This window comes from Oratosquilla oratoria, chromosome 5 (assembly GCF_046742065.1).
Source record: "Oratosquilla oratoria isolate Oo_2021 chromosome 5, ASM4674206v1, whole genome shotgun sequence".
Taxonomy (NCBI): Eukaryota; Metazoa; Arthropoda; class Malacostraca; order Stomatopoda; family Squillidae; genus Oratosquilla; species Oratosquilla oratoria.
Genome location: NC_134781.1, coordinates 74,553,786 through 74,577,161, shown reverse-complemented (window position 1 = coordinate 74,577,161; position 23,376 = coordinate 74,553,786). Strand labels below are relative to the sequence as shown.

At 39.5% G+C, this 23,376-nt stretch overlaps 2 protein-coding genes across 4 annotated transcripts in view; one reads left to right on the top strand and one right to left on the bottom strand.

Annotated features, from left to right (window-relative positions):
• Positions 1 to 5,807, bottom strand: part of LOC143025544 (AP-4 complex subunit beta-1-like) — a 12,611-nt gene extending 6,804 nt beyond the window's left edge. The window contains exons 1-2 of one of the 3 annotated variants that reach the window (XM_076185396.1): positions 5,756 to 5,807; positions 5,013 to 5,245 (exon numbers count right to left, since the gene is read on the bottom strand). In XM_076185396.1, the coding sequence (XP_076041511.1) occupies positions 5,013 to 5,096 (84 nt within the window). In that variant the 5' untranslated portion in view covers positions 5,097 to 5,245; positions 5,756 to 5,807. Of the gene's footprint in view, positions 1 to 5,012; positions 5,246 to 5,374; positions 5,451 to 5,755 lie in introns of those variants that run through there. The other 2 variants (XM_076185395.1, XM_076185393.1) reach the window with 2 other exon arrangements.
• LOC143025546 (transmembrane protein 248-like) lies at positions 5,735 to 23,376 on the top strand. Its single transcript, XM_076185399.1, has 7 exons — positions 5,735 to 5,872; positions 11,417 to 11,594; positions 12,199 to 12,433; positions 15,929 to 16,068; positions 16,318 to 16,437; positions 16,660 to 16,794; positions 22,368 to 23,376. The coding sequence occupies exons 2-7, from the start codon at positions 11,439 to 11,441 to the stop codon at positions 22,383 to 22,385; spliced, it is 804 nt and encodes a 267-aa protein (XP_076041514.1). The 5' UTR covers positions 5,735 to 5,872; positions 11,417 to 11,438; the 3' UTR covers positions 22,386 to 23,376.

Here is a 23,376-nt window from a genome sequence, read left to right as displayed (position 1 = left end):
GACCTACATATCTATCAAAACAAAAATGGTGTTTCAAGCGCCCTCATGTTCACTCCGTCCACGTCTGCCTTCCATACCTCTTTTACTAGTCTTTCTTCACTCATTCCCTCCATGTATCCAAACCATCCCAACACTCTTTCAACCACCCTATCTTCCAACTCCCATACCACCCCTGATCTCCCCCACCCCCCATTTCTCACTCTATCCAGCCTAGCAACCCCCACCATACCTCTCAGACACCTCACCCCAAACACATTCAAACTCCTTCTCTCTTCCTCTTCCACGTTCCAAGCCTCTGCCCCACACAGTGCTGCCGGCACAATCACTCCTTCACACAACCTCCTCTTAGCATCCACCCCCAAATGTCTACCTCTCATTACACTTTTTAATCCACCAAGGCATTTACTCACTTCTTTCAATCTACATTCTATCTCCACCTCCACTCCTCCCTTTCCTGCCACATTCGCACCCAAGTATCTAAAACTATCCACCTCCTCCAGTCACTCCCCCCAAATGCTCACTTCCATTCTACTGCCACCCTCACCCCCTGCACATCTCATCACCTTACTTTTACCCACATTTATCTTCAACACCTTCCCCCAAACTCCATCACCAACCTCCCCAATCCCGCCACAAGTGCAGTGTTGTCTGCAAACAACAGCTGGCCCACCTCCCACCCCCCTCCACCTCCCCTAACCATCTCCAACCCCCGCCCCACCACCCACCTCTCGCACCACCTCATCCATGTATAAGTCGAACAGCCAGGGCGACAGAACACATCCCTGACGAAGTCCCACCCCCACCCCGAACCACTCCCTCCCTCCACTTCTAATCCTGACACATGCGCCACCACTCTCGTAAAAACTCCTGACAGCTCCTAGAAGCTCTCCTCCTATTCCACACATCTGCAAAACCTCCCACAGCACCCTCCCATCCACCCTGTCATAAGCCTTTTCCAGATCCATAAAAGCCCAAAACACATCCCCACCCTTTCCCATAGCTCTCTCACACATCTGTCCCACCACAAAAATCCGATCCATGCAACCCCCACCTGTCCCAAATCCACACCACTCCCCACCAACCACTTCCTCAGTTCCTCTCTCAATCAAGATCCTCCCACAAGCCCTCCCAACCACACCCAACAAGCCAATCCCCCTGAAACTACCACACTCACACCTGTCCCCCCTTCCTTGTAGAGTGGAACCACACAGGCACTCCACCCTCTCTCCAACACACTAAATAACCTCACCAGCCAGTCCACCATCACTGTACCTCCCCTTCTCAGACACTCCGCACAGCACCCATCCAGACTAGGCACCCCACCCACTCTCATCATCTTAACAACTGCCTTCACTTCATCCTTCCTCACCTCTCCTCCACCTTCCCCACTCATCATGGTCACCTTCTCAACACTTCCCACCCTATCCTCCCTCACACTTAGCAACTCCCCAAAATAATCTACCCATCTTCCTCCTACTGCCTTCTCTCCCACCATCATCTCTCCATCCGCACCTCCCACCTTTTCCCCTCTACTTGATTCACCTCCTCTTCCTCTTTTAATTTCTTTCCAAAACATCTTTTTATTACTTTGAAAATTTTCTGTCATACTTTTACCCCATTTCACATCTGCTCTCCTCTTTGCCTCCATTACCTTGTGCTTTACTTCTCTTCTCTCTTCTTTGTACCTCTCATATGACTCCCTCGTCCTATTTTGTAACCAATCTATGAAAGCTTGCTTCTTCTCTTCTACAACACTCTTTGCTTCCTCATCCCACCACTCACCACCCTTCCTTCTATTTCCTCCCCTCTTTCTTGTTCTACACACCATCTTTGCACACTTTGTGACTCCCTCCTTGAACCATCCCCACTCCCAGCTCTACTCCATCCTTCACTCCCTCCCACTCCTCTCTCAGCTTCTTCTTGTACTCCTTCTCCTTTTTCTTCTCATTTAAAGAGTTTACTCTAAGCACCTCCCTACCTTTTGTCCCTTTCCTCTTTCTCCATCTATCCTCCACTCTCATCTTACCTTCCACCAAAAAATGATCTGATATTCCCCCACTCTCTCCCCTTAAAACATTTACATCCTTAACTCTTCCTATTATACTCCTATCTATTACTACATAGTCCATTAATGCTCTATCTACCTCAAATTCTATTGATCATCCAGGTCATTGTGATGGATGCTGATGGCCTGATTATTATTGTACATACATACATATACCAAGGCTTTTTCCCCCTTACAAGGGAGGTAGCCAAAAAGGAAAAGGCATAAAACCATTCCCACCCATTTCATCCCTGAATACACTCCACACCCCTCCACCCTCCCTCTTATCTTAGCATCTCCTGGATGACGGGTCATCCCTGCACCTTGTCCACTGCCCTGGGTCAGAAGCAGTGTCGCAAGACACAGCACATCCATAGCAAGGCCGCTTCATTAAATCGGCGATCCCCCCCCCTTTCCATCCCCCCCATGCATAAAAGGAGAAGATGGGGAGAAATCCCTTCGGGCTGCGTCAAATTTTGCTCACACATACTACCTCACCCCCTATCCCCCCGCCCATTCCACCTCATGCATCACAACATCATCCATATACAACCATTCTCCATTCACCCGTCCTTCCTCAACAGACATTCCCCTCTTCCCCAAAGCCCCCTTCACCCCCTCCATCCACCTCATCCTAGGACGTCCCTTCATGTTCACTCCCTCCACATCTGCCCTCTTTTACTAGTCTTTCTTCACTCATTCTTTCCATGTGTCCAAACCATCCTAATACTCTTTCATCAACCCTATCTCCCAACTCCCTTTCCACCCCTGTTCTCCTTCTCACCTCCTCATTTCTCACTCTATCTAGCCTTGTAACCCCTATCATACTTCTCAGACACCTCATCTCAAACATGTTCAAACTCCTCTCTTCCTCTCTTATGTTCTATGTTTCTGCCCCATACAGTGCTGTTGGCACAATCACTCCTTCATACAGTCTTCTCTTAGCATCCATTCCCAAATGTCTATTCCTCATTACACTTTTTAATCCACCAAGGCATTTACTCGCTTCTCTCAATCTACATTCTACCTCCACCTTCACTCCACCTTTTCCTGCCACATTTGCACCCAAGTATCTAAAACTATCCACTTCCTCCAGTCGCTCTCCCTTAATGCTCACTTCCAGTCTACTGTCACTTTCACCCCTTGTACATCTCATCACCTTACTTTTACATACATACATATACCAAGGCTTTTTCCCCCTTACAAGGGAGGTAGCCAAAAAGGAAAAGGCATAAAATCATTACCACCCATTCCATCCCTGAATACACTCCACACCCCTCCACCCTCCCTCTCATCTTAGCTCCTCCTGGATGACGGGTCATCCCTACACCTTACTTTTACCCACATTTATCTTCCGCTTTCTTCTATCACACACTCTCCCAAACTCTGTGACCAACTTCCTCAATCCCTCCTCCGATCCTGCCACAACCACAGTGTTGTCCGCAAACGACAGCTGGCTCACCTCCCACTTTTCTCCATTATTATTGTACCTCAGGCAATTAACAGACAATGGCAGAAACCCATGTTCTCTCAAAAAGTCCAAGGTAGCCCTATTGTCTTTGTAACACTGCTTACTGCAATCACTTGGAGTTGGAGAACACATGGCGCCTGGACTATCCTAGTGGCTTTGTTTGTTAATAGATTTGCTTATAGCAAATTTTATCTTTTATTATTTTCATCAAGAAAATTGCATATTATGTTCATGTATTATAATTTACAAAATTAATATTTAATTTTCTTATGCTATGTCACATAGGTGTGCACAACTAAAATAATACCCTATTGAAAATTGCAGATTAATCTTTAAGATTATTTATATCAGTGTAATATGCATTTTTCTTGGCAGAAATCAAGGACAGAAAAAGTTTTTAAAAGTGATGCACAAATGAATGTAGCCACTGCGACTGCTTGAAATGCCATCTTTGTTTTGATATGGGAGGAGGTCGAAGAAATTAAATTTGGGTAAATTCATCTATTCTAACCTAACCTACCTATATAATAATATAACATAACCTGCATTTAATAATACTGTAAGTCCTCGTTATATGGTATATATGTGTTCCTGAAAACCTTACCGCAAATTGAAATTACTGTATACCACCCATTATAACATGTAATAATTATTATAATAGGATATGGCAGACGTACCTTCTCCATGCTCTTTCCTCTTCAAAATATCTAGCAGATACCGTATCTGTGAATTTTTCTTACCGTAATTAGAATCGAGGGTACTAATTACCAAATACCGTAACTGTGAATTTACCGGATAAAGAATTACCATATAAGAAAGACTTACTGTACAGTATCTGTAATTCTAGAAGTCATAAGGGTTGTCATCTTTGACCTCAGAATCTATCAAAATAAAGATTGTATCTTAACTTCTGAAGGATTCACTGCAACTCTGTTCGTTTGTGTGTTGCTTTTATTATAGTAATATTTTTGTTATTGCTTTCTGCTAAGAAAAATGTATATTATGTTAATGTATTATAATTTACAAAATTAACATTTCATTCCCTAATGCTATATTGCATAGGTGTGTGCTTTAAAAAAAATCTTATAGTTGCCATACAACAAATATTGCCATAACTCTGCTATATAAAGGGTACTGTAGGCTCCATTCAAAGAGTGAAGACAATAAAACACAACTCCTTCACTCATAATGGACCTCGTTTGTTCAACTGCCTCCCAAGAGATCTCCGGGACCAGACAGATACTAGCCCGGAGACTTTCAAGAGAAAACTGGACAAATGGCTGGATGGGTTACCAGACCATCCACTGATACCAGGATACCCATACAGCCACCACAACACCCTGCCAGAAGCAGTACAGAACCATGGGCAACTTGGAACGTGCGGAAGCTGACTTCAGCCGTGTCATTAACAGACAAAATTACCGAAAGTATACCGAAAGTAAGTATACCTTTAATATCCATATATATCCCAGTTACCTGTAAGTGGTAACTTCTTACCTTGGCTAACATTTTCTTCCTTTCTGGTGTGGAAGGTGCCATTGATAATATATAAACTATAAAGGTTACAGTCCAATCAACCATATGTATATTTTTTCAATATAAATGAGAACTTCACGGCCTCTTTCTTCTTTGTTTTTGAACTTGAGAAAGTATACATTTCATTCTAGAGTACTTAGTTAAGTTCCGTGGTCGATCCTCAAAGCCGTGGTGGACTAACTGGAGTGATTTGCCTGAGTGGGTTATAAAGTACAAACATTGGAATCATCAGAATTAAGTTTATAAGTATAGAGCCCAAATAACGTTTAATGCGCATGTATAACAACAGTCCAGCTTGTATGATATAGAGGTGAAATCGCAACCTAAAATCTAAATTGTGTTTTCACCCTTCCAGAAACTCGTCTGTGAGTAAACAGCTGTTTAAATCGTTCGTATGCTTTTCGAAAACCTTAGACCAAACATTAGATACAGGATATAGAAGATACATATATATAACATTACTATAATTCTACAAAGCTCCAAGAAATTAATGCAAACCTTTAATCATTCATGTATGAAATATTTAGAATGTCTATGGAACCACAAAATCTATTTCAGTAGATTCGAACATTATTGCATTATCTCTATTTGAAAACAAACTGTATAGAACATGTAATTTTACGGCTTAAAAATCAAGAACACTGTAATGTGCATTATATTCTCCTTTTGAAATAAAACAATTGAAATAAATTCTGTTTACAAACATTGCTCTTCTGCGACACGTATGGTACTGTGGACGTAGCACTAGAGTTTCGGAACGTCAAGAGATTAGTGATTAACACAAGAAGATATAAATTTCATCGTTGTGTCTGGAAATTAACGTATGTACCTAAATATATCAAGACGTAACTAGGTACCTACCAGGATATTAAAAGATGGTTATGATCCCCATTGTCGAAGTACAATTATACAATATTTACATTAACATTTAACTTGTCAAATGATTTTACCAGTGACCAAATCGACTGATCGTTGATCTCCATTATTATGGTAATATTTTTTTTTGTCATAACTTTTTATTAATGTCATTACTTGATTAAAACTGGGTAAGTCATTACACATCCCTTCCATAAGACCGTACTAGAAAGTTTAAATTACCCAACAACTTCAACTTGTATGTGAAAATGATAGTTTCTGATTGTAAATTACTCTTTACTTTTAGGTCTTGTAGGTAGGTTCCAGTGTCAACACCATAGTATATCTGGGGACACACCACTCCTATATCTCAGCCTGAGCTACATGTATTGGAGTTAGTCTGTGAGTGAATTCATTGCCACTCCTCATGATGGTGGGCCATGTGGGATTGGAGGGCTCAGGGTTATGTGGGATGATGGCCAGGAATTTGTCTAGCCTACTCTTGGAAGCCTCCATGCTGACTCCTGTTAGGTACCTTATCTTTCTTGGGAGACAGTTGAAGAGTCTGGGGCTGTCTCAGGTGAAGCTTTCTGCCTGGATCATCTTCAGATATTAGGAGCCGATGCTTATGGACCTCGGGTGGTGTTTCCCTCTGATACCAGCTCCATCTTTTTTGTGAGAGGTTTGGTGCTATGCCTCCAGGACTTTTTAGATGTAACCATGTAGTGAGCACTGAAACTGTCAGTTGTTTTAAGAAACGTTTAGACAACTTTATGGATGGGGGTGACGGTGGTAATGGATATGAAATTGCCTTAAGTAGGCCTTGGCTTGTGGTCTCTTGCAGCCTCCTTCATTTTTATGTTCTTTTGTTCTATATAAAGTTCTCGGCATCTCTGCAGTGAATAGAACTTGAAGGCTTTCAGTCTCTCCCATGTGATAATTGTTTTAGTAATTTGACCGTCTTGGGTATTATGATAATTGTTTATGTAATTTGTAATATTTAACTCTGAACCTCAAGTTCTCATTCCTCCAATGAAGATTTATATTGATCAGTTTATAAACTTAATTCATTGATGTTGGTGAATCTGCCTCTATTCCCTCACTAATAGTTATATGAATATTTATTAGTTGTTGTTGTTGTCGTTCCCTAGACTGTCTGTCCGAGCAGTCCCGTCTCCCCAAGGAAGGCCACAGCCGAAACTGGGTTTTCCCACAAATCCTTTATAGAGTGTATGTTGTGTTGTTTGCGTGCATGATTGTGTATAATGCAGTCTTCCATTATGTGTTGTATGGTATGGGGTGAAGTGTTACATCCTGGGCAGCTGTTCACAACACGGTCGTCCAGCCTCTTCTGGTAGCTTAGAAGTGCTGGGTGGTGACCGCATCGCAGTCTGGCCAAGTGGACTCTGTCCTTTCGTGGGAGAGAGGATTCAGAAGGGTGGATATCAGGGGGTCTGGCATGCAGCAGTGTGTTGTCTTTCAGTGTGTTAATGGAGCGGTGAGTGATATGATTATGAATATGTTTCCGGAGGCTGGTATTTGGTGGTTGTGGAGGAAGAGAAGAGAGTATCTGTGCGTAATAAAGGTCTTTGGGTGTAGTTTTAATGTTTCTTGGTGTGTGTGGGTGTTCTGCTATGTAGTGTAGCGGGTGTGATGTGTTTGTGGTGGCTGCAGCAAGTGTTTGTGTGCCTCTCATGTCGAGGTGGTCCTTGACTTTGAGGACTTTTGTTTCATGGTGTAAATGGTCTGTAGGTGTTGTATTTGTGCAGCCTGTAATTGTTTTTAGGGCTTTGTTTTGTATGATTTGAAGGGTGTTGTGGTGTGTCTCACTGAGATTAGGAGCCCATGCAGGACTCGCATAATTCATCACTGAGCGTATGCATTGTTTGTATATTGTTATATTAGTTTCTTTGTTTTGTCCAAATGTTGTTCCAGTGATTGACTTAAGTGCGTTAAGTCTAGGTGTGCATTTGTTTTTTATGTTTGTGAGGTGTTGTTTGAAAGACATGGATGTATCGTATGTTACACCAAGAATTTTCGGTGTGTTTGTGTGTGGTATTAGAGTGTTGTTGATGTAGAGATGAGGTATTTATTAGTTTTTGAGGGTGCTTCAAACCAAGTGTTGAAGCATCTGAATTGGTGGAAGAACAAAGTTGTTCCTGGTTTCAACTTAATATTTCTCTCAGTGAGAAACTTTAAGTAGAACCATCCCACTACTAACATCTTTATTACATTCTGAACCTGTTAGCACCTTAGCAATACTCATATTTCCTTTTTTTCTATTATTCAACTTCATGTTTTCTATTTTGGTGTTTCGTAATGTGAAACTCCCTCAATGAACCAGTGAGTATCTTCAGTCGTTACAAATTTATCATTCATTTCTCTTGAAACATTTAATTTCATTTATGTTATGTTATATCTCTGATAATAACTATCTTGCACATAGTCATCATACAATTTTCACAAATGAATTTCTACCTAAGATTTTTATATGAATAATTATAAATTTCTACTTAATTTTTTTTAACATGTAAAATGGGATAGGAGTATGACACAGAACTTCGAAAAGAATAAAAAAGATGTTTTGGAAGGAAGTTTAGAGAGGAAGGGGAGTTGAGTCAGGCAGAGGAAAGGATAAAAGATACAGATGTTAATGGAAATGAAGGGAGGAAGGGGAAGAAAGTTGTTGAATGTGGAGGAGGATAGAAATTGATTGATTCTGGCAGTGGGAAATGCATTTAGGGATTGTATGCAAAATAGAACTTGGAAAACATCTAAGAGGTACATACATACATGCATATACCAAAGGCTTTTTCCCCCCTTACATGGGAGGTAGCCAAAAGGAAAAAGGCATAGAAACCACTCCCACCTATTCCATCCCCTACTCACTCCACTCCCCTCCACCCTCTTCCCTCCCTCTCATCTTGGCACCTCCTGGATGACGGGTCATCCCTGCACCCTGCACACTGCCCTGGGTCATAAGCAGTGTCACAAGACAGCACATCCACAGCAAGTTCACTTCATTAATTCAGCGACACCCCTCTCTGTCCCCTCATGCAGAAAAGGAGAAGATGGAGAGAAATCCCTTCGGGCTGCATCAATTTATTTCTCATACATACTCCCTCATCCCCATCCCCCACCCCCTCATACATCACAACATCATCTATATACAACCCTTCTCCATTCACCTCTATCTTCTGTCCTCTCCCGTCCTTCCTCAACAGACATTCCTCTCTTTCGTAATGCCCCTTTTATCCCGTCCATCCATCTCATCTTAGGACGCCCCCTCATATTCACTCCTTCCACCTCTGCCTTCCACACCTCTTTTACTAATCTTTCTTCACTCATTCTTTCCATGTGTCCAAACCATCCTAATACTTTTTCATCAACCCTATCTCCTAACTCCCTTTCCACCCCTGTTCTGCTCCTCACCTCATTTCTCACTCTATTCAGCCTAGTAACCCCTATCATACTTCTCAGACATTTAATCTCAAACACATTCAAACTCCTTCTCTCTTCCTCTCTTATGTTCCATGTTTCTGCCCCGTACAGTGCTGTCAGCACAATCACTCCTTCATATAATCTCCTCTTAGCATCCATTCCCAAATGTCTATTTCTCATTACACTTTTTAATCCACCAAGGCATTTATTCGCTTCTCTCAACCTACATTCTACCTCCACCCCCACTTCTCCCTTTCCTGCCACATTCACACCAAAGTATCTAAAACTATCCACTTCCTCCAGTCTCTCTCCCTTAATACTTGCTTCCAGCCTGCTGCCACTCTCTCCCCTTGTACATCTTATCTCCTTACTTTTGCCCACATTTATCATCACCTTCCTTCTTTCACACACCTCAAACTCTGTCACTAACTTCCTCAATCCCTCCTCTGATCCTGCTACAAGTGCAGTGTCGTCAGCAAACAACAAATGGCTTATTTCCCACTTTTCTCATTTTTCTTTAATCATCTCCAACCCTTGACCCACTACCCTTGCACTAACCTCTCACACCACCCCATCCATGTATAGATTGAACAGCCAGGGCGACATAACACATCCCTGACGAAGTCCCACTTTTACCTCAAACCATTCTCTCCATTTCTAATCCTAACACAAGCTCTACTACTCTTGTAAAAACTCTTGACTGCTCTTAACAGCTTTCCTCCTATCCCATATATCTGCAGTACCTCCCACAGTGCCTTCCTGTCTACCTTGTCATAAGCCTTTTCCAAATTCATAAAAGCCCCAAAAAACAGCCTTACCTTTTCCTATAGCTTTCTCACATATCTGTCTTACCACAAAAATCTGATCTATACAACCCCTACCTGTCCTAAATCCACACTGTTCCTCACCAATTACTCCCTCTGTTCCTATCCTAATCCTCTCAATCAAAACCATCCCATAAGCCTTTGCAACTACACTCAATAAGCTGATCCCTCTGAAACTACTACACTCACACTTGTCCCCCTTTCCCTTGTAAAGTGGAACTATACAGGCACTCCTCCAGTCCTCCGGCACTCTGCCCTCTCTTAAACATTAAATAACCTCACCAGCCATAACTGCACCTCTTTTCTTCAGACATTCTGCATGGCATCCCTCCAACCCAGGTGCCTTACCTGTCCTCATCATCTTAACTGCTACTTTCACTTCATCTTTCCCTATTTCTCCTCCATTTTCCTCACTCATCACTCTCATTTTCTTAGTGCGTCCCACTGAAACTGCCTTTCCCTCCCTATCCTCCTTCACATTTAGCAACTCCCTAAAATACTCTGTCCACCTTCCTCTCACTGCCTTCTCTCCATCTGCACCTTTTACCTTTTCTAAGAGGTACAAAGAAAAAACATAAGATAAAGAAGGCAAAGAGGAAAGCAAATGTTAAATGGGATAGGAGTATGACAGAGACTTTTGAAAAGAATAAAAAGATGTTTTGGAACAAAGTTGAGAATGTTAATGGAAGTGAAAGCTGGAAGGGGAAGATGGGTAGAGTATTTTAGAGAGCTGTTGAATTTGGAGGAAGATGAGGAAGGGCTGTGGCACTGGGAAGCACTACAAAAATTATGGTGATAGGAGAGGAAAATGGAAGAGAGATAAGACAAGATGAGGTACAAGTAACTTTGAAAATTATGAGAGCTGGTAAGGCACCCAGGTTGGATGGGTGTCATGCGGAATGTCTGAAGAATGGAGGAACAGTTATAGTGGACTGGCCAGTGAGATTGTTTAACATATGTCTTAGGGAGGGGAGAGTGCTGGAGGAGTACCTATATAGTTCTGCTTTACAAAGGAAAAGGGGACAAATATGATTGCTGTAGCTGTAGAGGGATCAGTTTCTTGAGTGTAGTTGGGAATGTATATGAGAGGGTTTTAATTATGAGGATTAGGAGAGGAACAGAGTGACTAATGAGCAATGTGGATTTATTCTTTCATATTTTCTACTCCCTAATTGTAGTTCATTTCCCTCACTTCCAGTCTAATTGATGTTGATAATGTATCTTTTTCTTATTTTTTATTACTAGCATTGACTGGTGATGCTTCAAGATGGTAGCATGTGCTGGATTGCGAGATTTTCTGGTGAATCGACCACCGATGGTAGTATTCATGCTAAGCGTCTCGGCATTTGCATTGGCCTTTGTAGGAGTCTCCATTTACATAGAAATACATAAAAAGGAAATTCGCAATCCAGACATTAAAATGGTATGTAGCCATACATTTAACCACATCACTATGGTGACATACTTTGCATGTTAAGTAAATTCTCAATTATTTTTATTCACCTTGAGACAACAATAACTTTGCCATATTGATATATTTTACAGATTTTAGTTTAGTTAGTACCACATGACTTGCATTTTAGTCTGCCTGATATAATTTTACTCAGCTTGAGGTATGGGGGTTAATTACTTGGTATTGTTAGCTATTCAAGTAATTTGACCTATGCCTAACAACTATGCTGAGATTCATAAGCTCTTGAATCTGGAATGGTGGCACAATTTACTGGTAATGATATGCATATGTATCCAGCATTTCAGTGTGAAGATAGTGGATCTCAGTGGTTAATGTTGGCAGAGGAGGTGAATGAAGTTTAGGAATAGATGAAATGCATAATTCATGTTGCATTTTCTTGGTGACATAAGTTAGTGTACATTTAGTGATATTTTTATTGTGCCTGTATCTGTGCTGATAAGTTGAAGCCCAACAGATTTGATGCTTTAAATTTTACTTTTAGTAGTGGGCAGTAGCACTTTAACTTATGTTTTAAAATAGCACTTTAACTTATGTTTTAAAATGTACTTGACAGGACTGGAACATGTTCTTTGAGAAATTATCAAAGCTTGAGATGTGTCCTCTGAAAGAAACAAAGACTCGCTCCAGAAGGACAACTACAAGCACTGTACATGATGAGGATATTGATATGCCCGTGGATAAGAATGTAACATTTGCAGTCACTGCTGTTGTTTCTCTTCGTCCAATGAAAAATGGCCATGATGCTCCAATCCATGGGTTTATAACAGCAAAAAATCTTGGATTTGAACGTATGTTAATATGATTTCAGTAGAAGGATATAGTTAAGTCCTAAACACTAAGGTTGGGGATTGGGGAAACCTGGTCTGATCACTGCATTTCCTTTATACCTCTAGTTTTAAGCTTGGATCAATTGATATCCCCCTTTTCCATTACCAGTATCTGAAGACAATATATGTAACTTTTGTTTCATCTACATCTGTTATTTGTCAAAAATTGAAGTGTAATTGAGAAAGACCCAGTCTTATTTAATTCAGAACAGCATTGAGAAGGTTATAAATTGCTGTTGTGTATATGTATGTATGTGTGTATATATATATATATATATATATATATATATATATATATATATATATATATATATATATATATATATATATATATATATTATCTGACCCAGGGCAGTGGACAAGATGCAGGGATGACCTGTCATCCAGGAGGTACCAAAATAAGAGGGAGGGTAGATGGTGGAGGGGAGTGGAGTGTATTAGGGATAAAATGGGTGGGAATGGTTTTTATGCCTTTGTTTTTTGGCTACCTCCCTTGTAAGGGGGAAAAAGCCTTTGGTGTATATGTGTATATATATATATATATACACATATATAAATGGTAAGAATGGAAAGACACGATTGGGAACAAGAGACTTTATTCCTGACCGGTTTTGCCTTTGAGGCTTCTTCAGAGGTAATATTTACAGAGAATGAAATCATTGGTATTTATAGGGCAGTTGCTGTGGTTCATGAGGGATGCAGGGTGGGATTCTGTATGCTGCTTGGCTTGGTGGTCATGTTGGGTCAGGTGTGAGGTGGGTGGATGTATTTGTTTGTTTGTTTTGTGTGAGCAATTGTCTCATGGCGTATTTGGCAGCATGTTTTTCAATCTTGATATCTCCTGTTCTGTTGTTGATGCAGTCGTTGGTGTTTATGTATATTGCTTCTAATGTCTTTCTTTGTGGTTTATTTAGGTTTTCATGTAAAATGTTAGCTTGGTTCCATTGAGGTAAATGTTGTTTTTCATCTATGTGGTTTACCCAGGCGTTTGTTGTGCGGTGGTGACGGACGTCATCTTTGTGTTCATCTAGGCGTTTTTTTTTAATCCCCTGTATGCTTCACCATAGTAGGCAAGGTTGCATCCTGAGCAGGGGATTTTGTATAGGATACTGTCGGTTTGAATGGGATTTTGTCTGTTATTTGTGAAGTCACGTATTTGTTGTCCTTTGTCTGATATTACTGTGATGCCTATGGGTTTTAATTTCTTGGTTAGGAGGTGAGTTAGGTCCGATGATGGTGTTATGAGGAGGATATTTTAATTTTTGGCTTGTGGTTCTGAGATGCTTCTTCATTTGATTTCCTTAGCTTTGTATAGGGCTCGGGCAATGATTCCTGTTGGGAAGTGAAGTGTTTTGAATGTAGTGGTGATGTGGTCTATTTCGTCTTGAAGGTATTCTGGGCTGCATATTCTTAGTGCTCTCAGGAAGAATCCTATTAGTATACCACTTTTAGTTCTGTCGCTGTGGGCACTGAAGTAATGTATGTAGTCGTTTTTGTTTGTGGGTTTTCTGTACATACATACATACATACATACATATACCAAGGCTTTTTCCTCCTTACAAGGGAAGTAGCCAAAAAGAAAAAGGCATAAAATCATTCCCACCCATTCCATCTCTAAATACACTCCACTCCCCTCCACCCTCCCTCCCATCTTAGCACCCCTGCACCTTTGAATTTTGCTGTATTATTGTTCCTGATGATTAAAGGACTCTCTCCCATACCTTGACACTTTAATCATAATATATAAAGGATTACAAAGGCGGAGCATGCCGACAGGAGACCTTTTGATCCATATCTAGGTCGGATGCAAAAAAAAATCATATTAATAATAAAATAATAAATAAAAACTATAATAATGTAAATAACAAATAAAATACATAAATGAATGCATAGGTATAGTTAAAATAATAAACAAACAGGTAAATAGTAAATAATAATAAATTGACATGTAACTAATAATAAATGAAAATCAGACAGACAAATTATAACAAAACAAAAACAAATAATATAAGATAAATTATAATCATTACAGCATCTTACTTAGGTATTTATCTAAATGATTCTTAAAGCTTCAAACTGAACTACATTCCACTACCTGTGCAGGAAGTTTATTCCATTAATTAACTACACGGTTGGCAAAGTTGTTTCTACCTACTTCCAAATTGAATCTATTTCCGGACAGTTTGAGACCATTGTTTCTTGTCTGATTCTCATTCAATGTGAAAATTTTGTCACTTTTGATGTTGTCAATTCCCTTTAAAATCTTAAAGACCTGTATCAAGTCACCTCTGAGTCTACGTTTTTTTTAGGGAAAACAGATTCATGTGCTTTAGTCGATTTTCGTATGATTTATTTTTGATATTTGGAATCAGTTTTGTGGCTCGCCGTTGTACTTTTCCCAGTCTGTCAATGTCTTTAATGAGATTCAGTGACCATACAGAAACAGCATATTCCAAATGTGGACGAACTAACGATTTATATAGCTTGTTAATTAGTGATGGACTTTTGAAATCAAAAGATCGCGCAATCAGTCCCAGAATCTTATTTGCTTTCTCAGAGGCTGAAATACACTGCTTGGATGATTTGAGGTCGTTACTGATAATTACGCCGAGATCTTTTTCACTATCCACTTTTGTTAACGAATTTCCAAATAACTTGTAATCGTACTTACTGTTATTTTTACCTATGTGCATTACCTTGCATTTACTTGTGTTAAATTTCATTAGCCACTTTTCAGACCATTGCTGTAATTGATCTAAATCTTCTTGAATATCTAATTGGTTTGAGTGATCATTTGCCACTCCGCACAGTTTTGTATCATCAGCAAATTTGGAAACAGTAGATTTTAGTCCATGGTCTATATCATCTATATATACTATGAATAGAAGTGGCCCAAGAACGGAACCCTTAGGAACTCCACTTGCAACAATATATATTCTAATAATGCTAAAAATTTGGCTTGTGACTAGGTGGCCTCATATCATGCAATAAGTTTTATATTTTTTCTGAATCAGGGAGTTCCTCATGGTGTAATGAAAACAGTGCCTTGATTTTTTTCCAGGCATATAGAAACTTTATTGTAATAGTTTTTATTATGGCATGTATGATAATTGAACAGTGTGTGGTTTTCATTCATGGCTTTTGTATCTAAACTCTTCAATACAAGTCAAATATTCTCGTGTGAGTGTTAGGCTGCCTGATGTACGATGATTTGATGATACATCACAGTATGCGCATTATGAATAGACAAGGCAAGTGAAAGGAGAAGAAAGGAGAAAATGTGTGTGCATGATAATTTGTAAACATTACATCATCACTATTCAGCTACAACTACAAACCAAATATAATCAGGATGCCGACATTGGTGACCTCATGTACCCACTCATGCCTCAGGATGCCGACGTCAGCATCCTCCTATGCTAAGGGTTAATAACTGAAAATTATTTTTCAAAATAGGTGATACAAGTATGTTGGAGGTCAATATAAAAATGGCACCGAAAAAGAAGGATAGGTTAAAGTCATGTCTTTTCCTCTTTGGACCTGAACACCTTCTTCCAAAGTCCCCAATTCAGCCAGAAACATGCCATATTGAGAAGGTAAGGTGACACTCCATTTTCTGTATATATTTAGTCTGTATAGAAAACGGATCACGGCATTGTGTTTATATGTAATGAATTGCATGGGTTAGAGACAGTGTCAGCCTCTCAGGGCTGCATCTCCTGATGGAGGTAAGAGGGTTGACTGGTTCTGAATAAGCTTTACAGTCCACCCTGCAGGACCACCACATACAGATATATTATACACTCACTATAATTATTTCTTTTTCTTTTCACTTCATATCTCAGCCTGAGAACAATATAGAGATGAAGATTATCTTACCTGAAGAGAGGGAATGGTGCACTAAAGGGGAGAAATTCAAACTTCATATTGACACCCAGCCTGAACTTAATGTTTTTCTAACAGAGGTGAAGTATATTAGATATTTTATATGTATTGAATAATTGAGGAAAGTGTCTGTCTGCATGTAACATATTTGATAACCATGTAATTTATGGCTCTCAGTCCATCAGAAGCCAAAATACAAGGCAGTGTATAAAAACTGAAATGTTAAAAAATGATAATTCTAACAAAATATTTTTATTTAGTTATTTTATTTTTTATTTAGTAACTGCTGTCTGTTCTTACAGGATGATATTGCCATGATTCACATCCACATCCTGTACACGACCTCTTTCCTGTTTATCAGTGTCATAGCTATTCTCTTCACCTCCATTTACCGCAAGAGAGTTGCAGCAAGAGTCAAGGGTCAGAATCCAGACCAGGTAAGTTACACTTGTCCATACCAAGAAGTATGAATGCACTGCCTGTATGTACATATAATGATAGAACATACTAGCATTTAAAGAATCTTATAGAAATTATAAGGTATAGGATACTATGAGAGTTGATATTCTTACAGTACAAGTCTTACATATGATCAAGAAATGAGCAAACAGTTATGGTAAGTTGAATATGAGAAAAAATCACTGAGTGAATAAGAGTGCCTATTTTGCACTGTTAAATACAGGAAAAAATCTATGAGTGTGTATATTTATATATATTTACAACACATATTTTAGTGGCCAAATGCACAGTTAGTTGGTTCTGAACCACAGCCATGGCATAGAAAACAGCAACAAGCAAATAACTAAACCAATGAAAAAATCAAAATTTCGTAACAGACTTTAGCCCAAAGTCACTTTTTCACTGTCAGCCTTTCACTCCTGCTGTCAAATGTAGCACCTTCCCCACCATGTCTTCATCCAAAACAGCATCAGAAATGTCCATTATGTTTGTGACCTCAAAACAGCCGGGAACTTGATGGGCTGAGGTCAGCAGATTTGCTGCCAGGACAGTGCACAATATAAAATTTACCCATGAATTGTAACTTATTGGTCAAGCACCATGGCTCTCTGTCTATATACCAAAAGACTTTGGCCCCATTATAAAGGAGGTAGCCAGCCAAGATATACACCCATCCCTCACTTATCCCACACCCATCCCTCACCCATTTGTTTCCATCTTATCTTACTCTTGTGGATGAAGGGCTCTCCTTGTTCCCTGCCCTCTGTCCAGGCCAGAAACAATGCAGCAAGACACAGCACATCCACAGCAGGGCATGGCAGCCTAAGCTTATATAACCCACTGTTTCATTTACATGGTGACCCATCCTCCTCATCTCTATATGTATTTACCTAGTTGTATTTTACGGGAAGAGAGCTATGCTTGTGGTGACCCACTTTTGTATCTTTCAACACCCAGTTTGATCTTAAATACCTGTATAGTTTTTGCACTCACTGTTTCTTTATTCTGTTTGTTCCAGATATCTATCACTCTGCGTGGGAAGCTATTCTTTTTCAGATCTCTTCTGTAACTATCTTTTTTAAGTTTCTTTTTGTGCCCTCTAGTTTTTCTTTTATCCCACTGTAATAAGTCATCTCTATCAAGGACTTCCAACTCTTTCATAATTCTGTATATGGTTAGCAGGTCTCCTCTTTCTCTTCTTTGTTCCAGGATAGGTAGTTCGAGTTTAACCAATCTTTGTTCATATGTCAATTTGGAGAGTGTTGGTGCCATCTTTGTCGTTTCTCTTTGAATTATTTCTAATTTCTTTATGTTCTTTTATGAGAAAAAATTGGACACAGCCCGAAGGGATTTCTCCCAGTCTTCTCCTTTTCTGCATGAAGGGATGGAGGGGGGGGGTTGCCGAATTTATGAAGTGGCCTTGCTGTGGATGTGCTGTGTCTTGCGACACTGCTTCTGACCCAGGGCAGTGGACAGTATGCAGGGATGACCCATCATCCAGGAGGTGCCAAGATAAGAGGGAGGGAGGAGGGTGGAGGGGAGTGGAATATGTAGGGAATGGAATGGGTGGGAGTGGTTTCTATGCCTTTTTCTTTTTTAGCTACCCCCTGTGTAAGGGGGGAAAAGCCTTTGATATATGTATGTATTTATGTTCTTTTTAGTACTAGGTGTTCATAGTGTCACATCGTACTCCAATTTTGGTCTTATCAATGTAATTAATATTTTCTTTACCATTTCTTCATCCATGAAGTCAAAAACCACTTTCATTGATTTTAATAAAGTGAAAGTTTCTCCGACTAATTTGTTGATATGTTTGTCTGGTGTCATGTCATTGGTGATAGTTACTCCTAGGTCCCTCTCAGAGTTGACTTTTTTAATTTCCTTTGTACCAGTTTTGTAATGTCCTGATATTCTGTTTTTGCATTTTCCAAATTCCATTATACTACATTTCTTGATGTTGAAATTCATTTCACACTTCTGACTCCCATTTTCAGATTTTGTCCAGGTCTTCTCGAAATGATTTGCAATTCTTCTGTACTTACTGTCTTTAGTAGTTTCACATAATCTGCAAAGTTCATATAACATTCCACACCTTCATCCATGTCATTTATATATATATGGCAAACATTATTGGAGCCAATACAGGGCCTTGTGGGACTGCATGTATCATTTCTTCCCAATTTGAGTTACTGTCTCTGAGTACCACTCTCATTTTTCTCCCGTTCAAGAAATCTTTCATCCATTCCAATAAATTTCCTTGTATTCCACATATCGTTTCAATTTTTCTTAGCAGCTGTTTGTGTGTTTTGTCAAATGCCTTTTGTAAATCTGAAAAGGCACAATCTGCCCATCTGTCCCTTTCTTGAATTATTTCTATTAATCTTGAGTAAAAGCATATGTGGCTCATGATTTTCCACTTTTAAATCCAAATTGTTTTTGATTTAGTATTTTGTTGTCCTCAACTTTAATCATAATCAGTTCTACATTATTTTTTCCTTCTGTTATCTTTCACAATTAAACATTTTTAGTTCTATTTTCCGTTCTATTTTTTGACCATTGGTTATATAGACCTTGTGCCATAGTATTTGATGGTAATGGACCTTTTAATTTTGTTTCCACAATTTCCATTATGTCAGGTTTTTCCGTTAACAGATAGTCATTTAATTCATTTAGTCCAGAAATCATTCTGTCTATGTTTGTGTATGTTATTATTATTATTATTATTATTTTTTTTTTTTCTCTCTCAGCCTCCTTTGGGCTGCATCAATTTATTGTCCATTCACAACCACTCACACCTGTCTCTTGTCTTTTCCCTTCCCTGTTCAACAGACAATTCCCTCTTACACAGAGCACCATGTTGATGATGATGATGATATGGTTTAACGTCACACACTCCCCCCTATCGGGAGGCTAGGATGGTGCCCCTCACAGAGGGTTTTGTAGCACCATGGTACACCATAGTACACCATAGTAATCCATGCCATACAAACCCATGTACTCAACTTTACATAAATATACATTCATATATACAGCAATCTCTCCCATATCCTAACTAATTTGGCCACATGGTGTTCAGGGAAGTCTTTGCTATGCCTCTTATAAAGGGTGAAAGTCCTTTGGTATGTACAGTGAGTCCTCCCTATACGGTAGTTCTTTATCTGGTAAATTCACAGTTATGGTATTTGGTAATTGCTACCCTCAATTCTATTTATGGTAAGAAAAATTCACAGATACGGTATCTGCTTGTGTTTTGAAGAGGAAAGAGCAGGGAGAAGGTATGTCTGCCATATCCTATTATTACATGTTATAATGGGTTCAGTATACAGTAATTTCAATTTGCGGTAAGGTTTTCAGGAACGCTTATGTACTGTATAATGAGGACTTACTGTAAATATCATCATCATCATATGGGCCACCATTCATCCCGTAGGTGCTGAGATGGTGAGGTGGTTGAATTTGTTTTATTTGCTTGTGATGTGCCTGTGTGTTTTGGCTAAGACATTTCTCGTATGAAGGGGGAAGGGCATTCAGTATATATGTACCATGATGTCATGGAAAAGTAGTGGGCATAGTCGATACATTCTTCCCAGTCACCTTTTTGCTTGTTTGACACCCTGACCACATTCATCAGGATTTGTTTTACTCTGTTAACTTTCTTTGTGGTCAGAATGTGTGATTTTGAACTTCACTGCACTGTTACTACTCTGTATTTACCTTATAAGCATGGTTTTCAACATTCAAGATAAACAAAAGACATCCTACAAACTGCAGAAAATATGTATACATATACCAAGGGCTCTTTCCCCTTACCAAGGAGGTACCCAAAATGTGTGTGTGTGTATGTATGTATATATATATATATATATATGTTACAGTAAGAACACGTACCTAGGGATTACGCGTAATCCCTGAATGTTTATTCAGTGAATACGCATAATCCCCGTTTCACTAACCTAACCTAACCTAACCTAACCTAACCTAACCTAACCTAACCTAACCTAACCTAACCTAACCTAACCTTAGGTTAGGTTAGGTTAGGTTAGGTTAGGTTAGGTTAGGTTAGGTTAGTAGAACGGGGATTATGCGTATTCACTGAATAAACATTCAGGGATTACGCGTAATCCCTAGGTACGTGTTCTTACTGTAACATATATATATATATATATATATATATATGTATATATATATTATATATATACATATTACATATACACACACACCAAGAGCTTTTCCCCCCTTATAAGGGAGGTAGCCTAGTCAGAGGCATGATCCTACTCCTACCCATTCCACTCCCATCCACCACCCTTTCATCTTAGCTCTTCATGGATGATGGGTCCCCTGTATTCTGCCCACTGCCCTGGGTCAGAAGCAATGTAGCAAGACACAGCACATCTATAGCAAGTTTGTTTCATTTAATGCACCCTTCACTCATCCCACACCCATCCACATTTATTTGTTTCCTTTAAAAAATAAAAAAAATCCTTACTACATGTGACCCTGAATACTTAAAATTATCCTTCTTCTCTAGTCTCTCTTTTAAGATGTTCCTCCAATTCACTACTACCCTTACTCCTTGTACATCTCCTTACCTTTCTTTTACTCTCGTTCACTTTCATCTTTTAACTATCACACACCCTTCTGAACTCAGTCACCAACCACCTCGGACCCTTTTCTGACTCAGCCACAAGTGAATTGTCATCATTAAACAACAACTGGCTCAGCTCCCACTTCCCTCCACTCTGACTAACCATCTCCAATCCCTGTCCATCACCCTTGCATACACTTCCCATACCACCCCATCCATGTGCACATTGAATAACCATGGTGATGTAACACAACCCTGGTACAACCATACATTTACCTCAAACTGCTCACTCTCAAACATATACTAGGAAGGCCTTTTCCCCATATAAGGGGACTAGTTGCGTGACACCTCCTTGGAAGGTGATTTATGGTCCCACCTGTAAGCTGCAGGTCTTGTACAAGAGTGACCAGGAGCAATGGATTGATTGTAGAGTCACCTTCAACAAAGAAAGGCATCCAAAGTACTATGATTATAGACACATCCGTCACTTTCCATTTGTTTGACATTATTTTCATACTGTGTGGCATGCATTGCTATACCTGCCCCCTGGGGCTAGGGGGTGTAGTATAGAATATAGCCCCCGCCACGTCGGCTGCGTGTCGTAAGAGGCGACTAATGCCGATCCCCGGGCGGGGCTCTTGTTTCCCCGCACATGGCTTCCTCTTAGACTTCCTTTTCCACTCTTCCCTTCTCTTCCGCTTGCTGTCCCCTCCCTCCGACCTAAAAAAATTCTGGCGCTGAATGATCACTTTGGTCCCAGTGCCTGGCCGTCGGCCAAAAACTCATAAAATCAATCAATCAATCAATCAAGCATTGCTATACCTACAGGGTGTGGTTCACTGAGCTTTGGTGAGATCTGTTTACTTTTGAATAAGTTAGTGTCAGTAAATGTTTAAATATATATATGTGAAAAATAACTGTGATTTAGACAGAATGATTAATTCATGTTTTCATTACTGTCTGCAGATACCCTTGCAGCCATAGGAGCAACAGATCAAGGTCAAGATTGATGAAAAATTCTCTAGTTTAAGAATGGGATAGATCATGCTCTCAGTGTGTCATTAATATCTAAAGATCCCTGTTACTACCAGAGAATAAGCTACAGAAGAAAGTCTTCATGTTGAAGTACATCTATACCTGTGAAAATCTAATTCACCATTTTTTATGCTAATATAACCTGGAGATAGTGTTCTGCTGATGCAAATTTATTTGTAAGAGGAAAAATTGTTACTGTAAGACAGTGTATGATAATATATACATTGTTCAGTTTAGGAGATGTGATAAGAGTTTCAGTAGGGACTCTACTCTCAGAAAATTAAGACATACCCAGAATTAGTTCTCCCAGAATTAGTTCTCATTTACAGAGTGGTCATGTGTGAGGAACAGTGTGATTCTTGTTATCACTTCAGGGAAAAATGTGGAATGTTTGCTTGCTTACATTCTCTCTGTTTCTCTTGGCTCATTGTCATGACTAAGCTTCATAAACTACATGTTTAGTCAATTAAAAGACATACAGGTGTGTAATATTATAATTTTGTCACCGTTAGGAAACTTGTGTCCACTATTTTAGACTTATCTGTTAACCCTTTCACTGCATTTTATGACTAGCTGTTTATTTTAGCTGCCTCTGGGTAATTTTATTTGACCAAGGGTTCTTTCTGCAGAGAAAGGATTAAAAGCTATCTCAAAACTATCCAGATTAACCCTTTCACATTATTCTATTGCTAGTCATTTATTCTAATTGTAGCCTGATGATTTTATTCAGCAAAAGAAAACCCCTTGTGCAATAGAAGAGTTAAATAGACAGAGAATACCATAACACCGAATAAGATTGTCCGGCAACAAATAGAAGTTATAATTGTGACCCCCAGTAGTTAGTCTTGAGATTGGTTGAACCCTTCAACTGGCAGAGAGGACCACTGTGGCTGAAGAAAATTGTCTGGTGATGGCCAGAAAAAAAAAAAAAAGTAAAGAA

Coding starts and splice junctions, on each gene's coding strand:
- LOC143025546 (XM_076185399.1), top strand. CDS start 11,439: ATGGTAGCATGTGCTGGATTGCGAGATTTTCTGGTGAATCGACCACCG. Junction 11,595..12,198: donor GCAATCCAGACATTAAAATG/GTATGTAGCCAT, acceptor TGTACTTGACAG/GACTGGAACATGTTCTTTGA. Junction 16,438..16,659: donor TTAATGTTTTTCTAACAGAG/GTGAAGTATATT, acceptor CTGTTCTTACAG/GATGATATTGCCATGATTCA.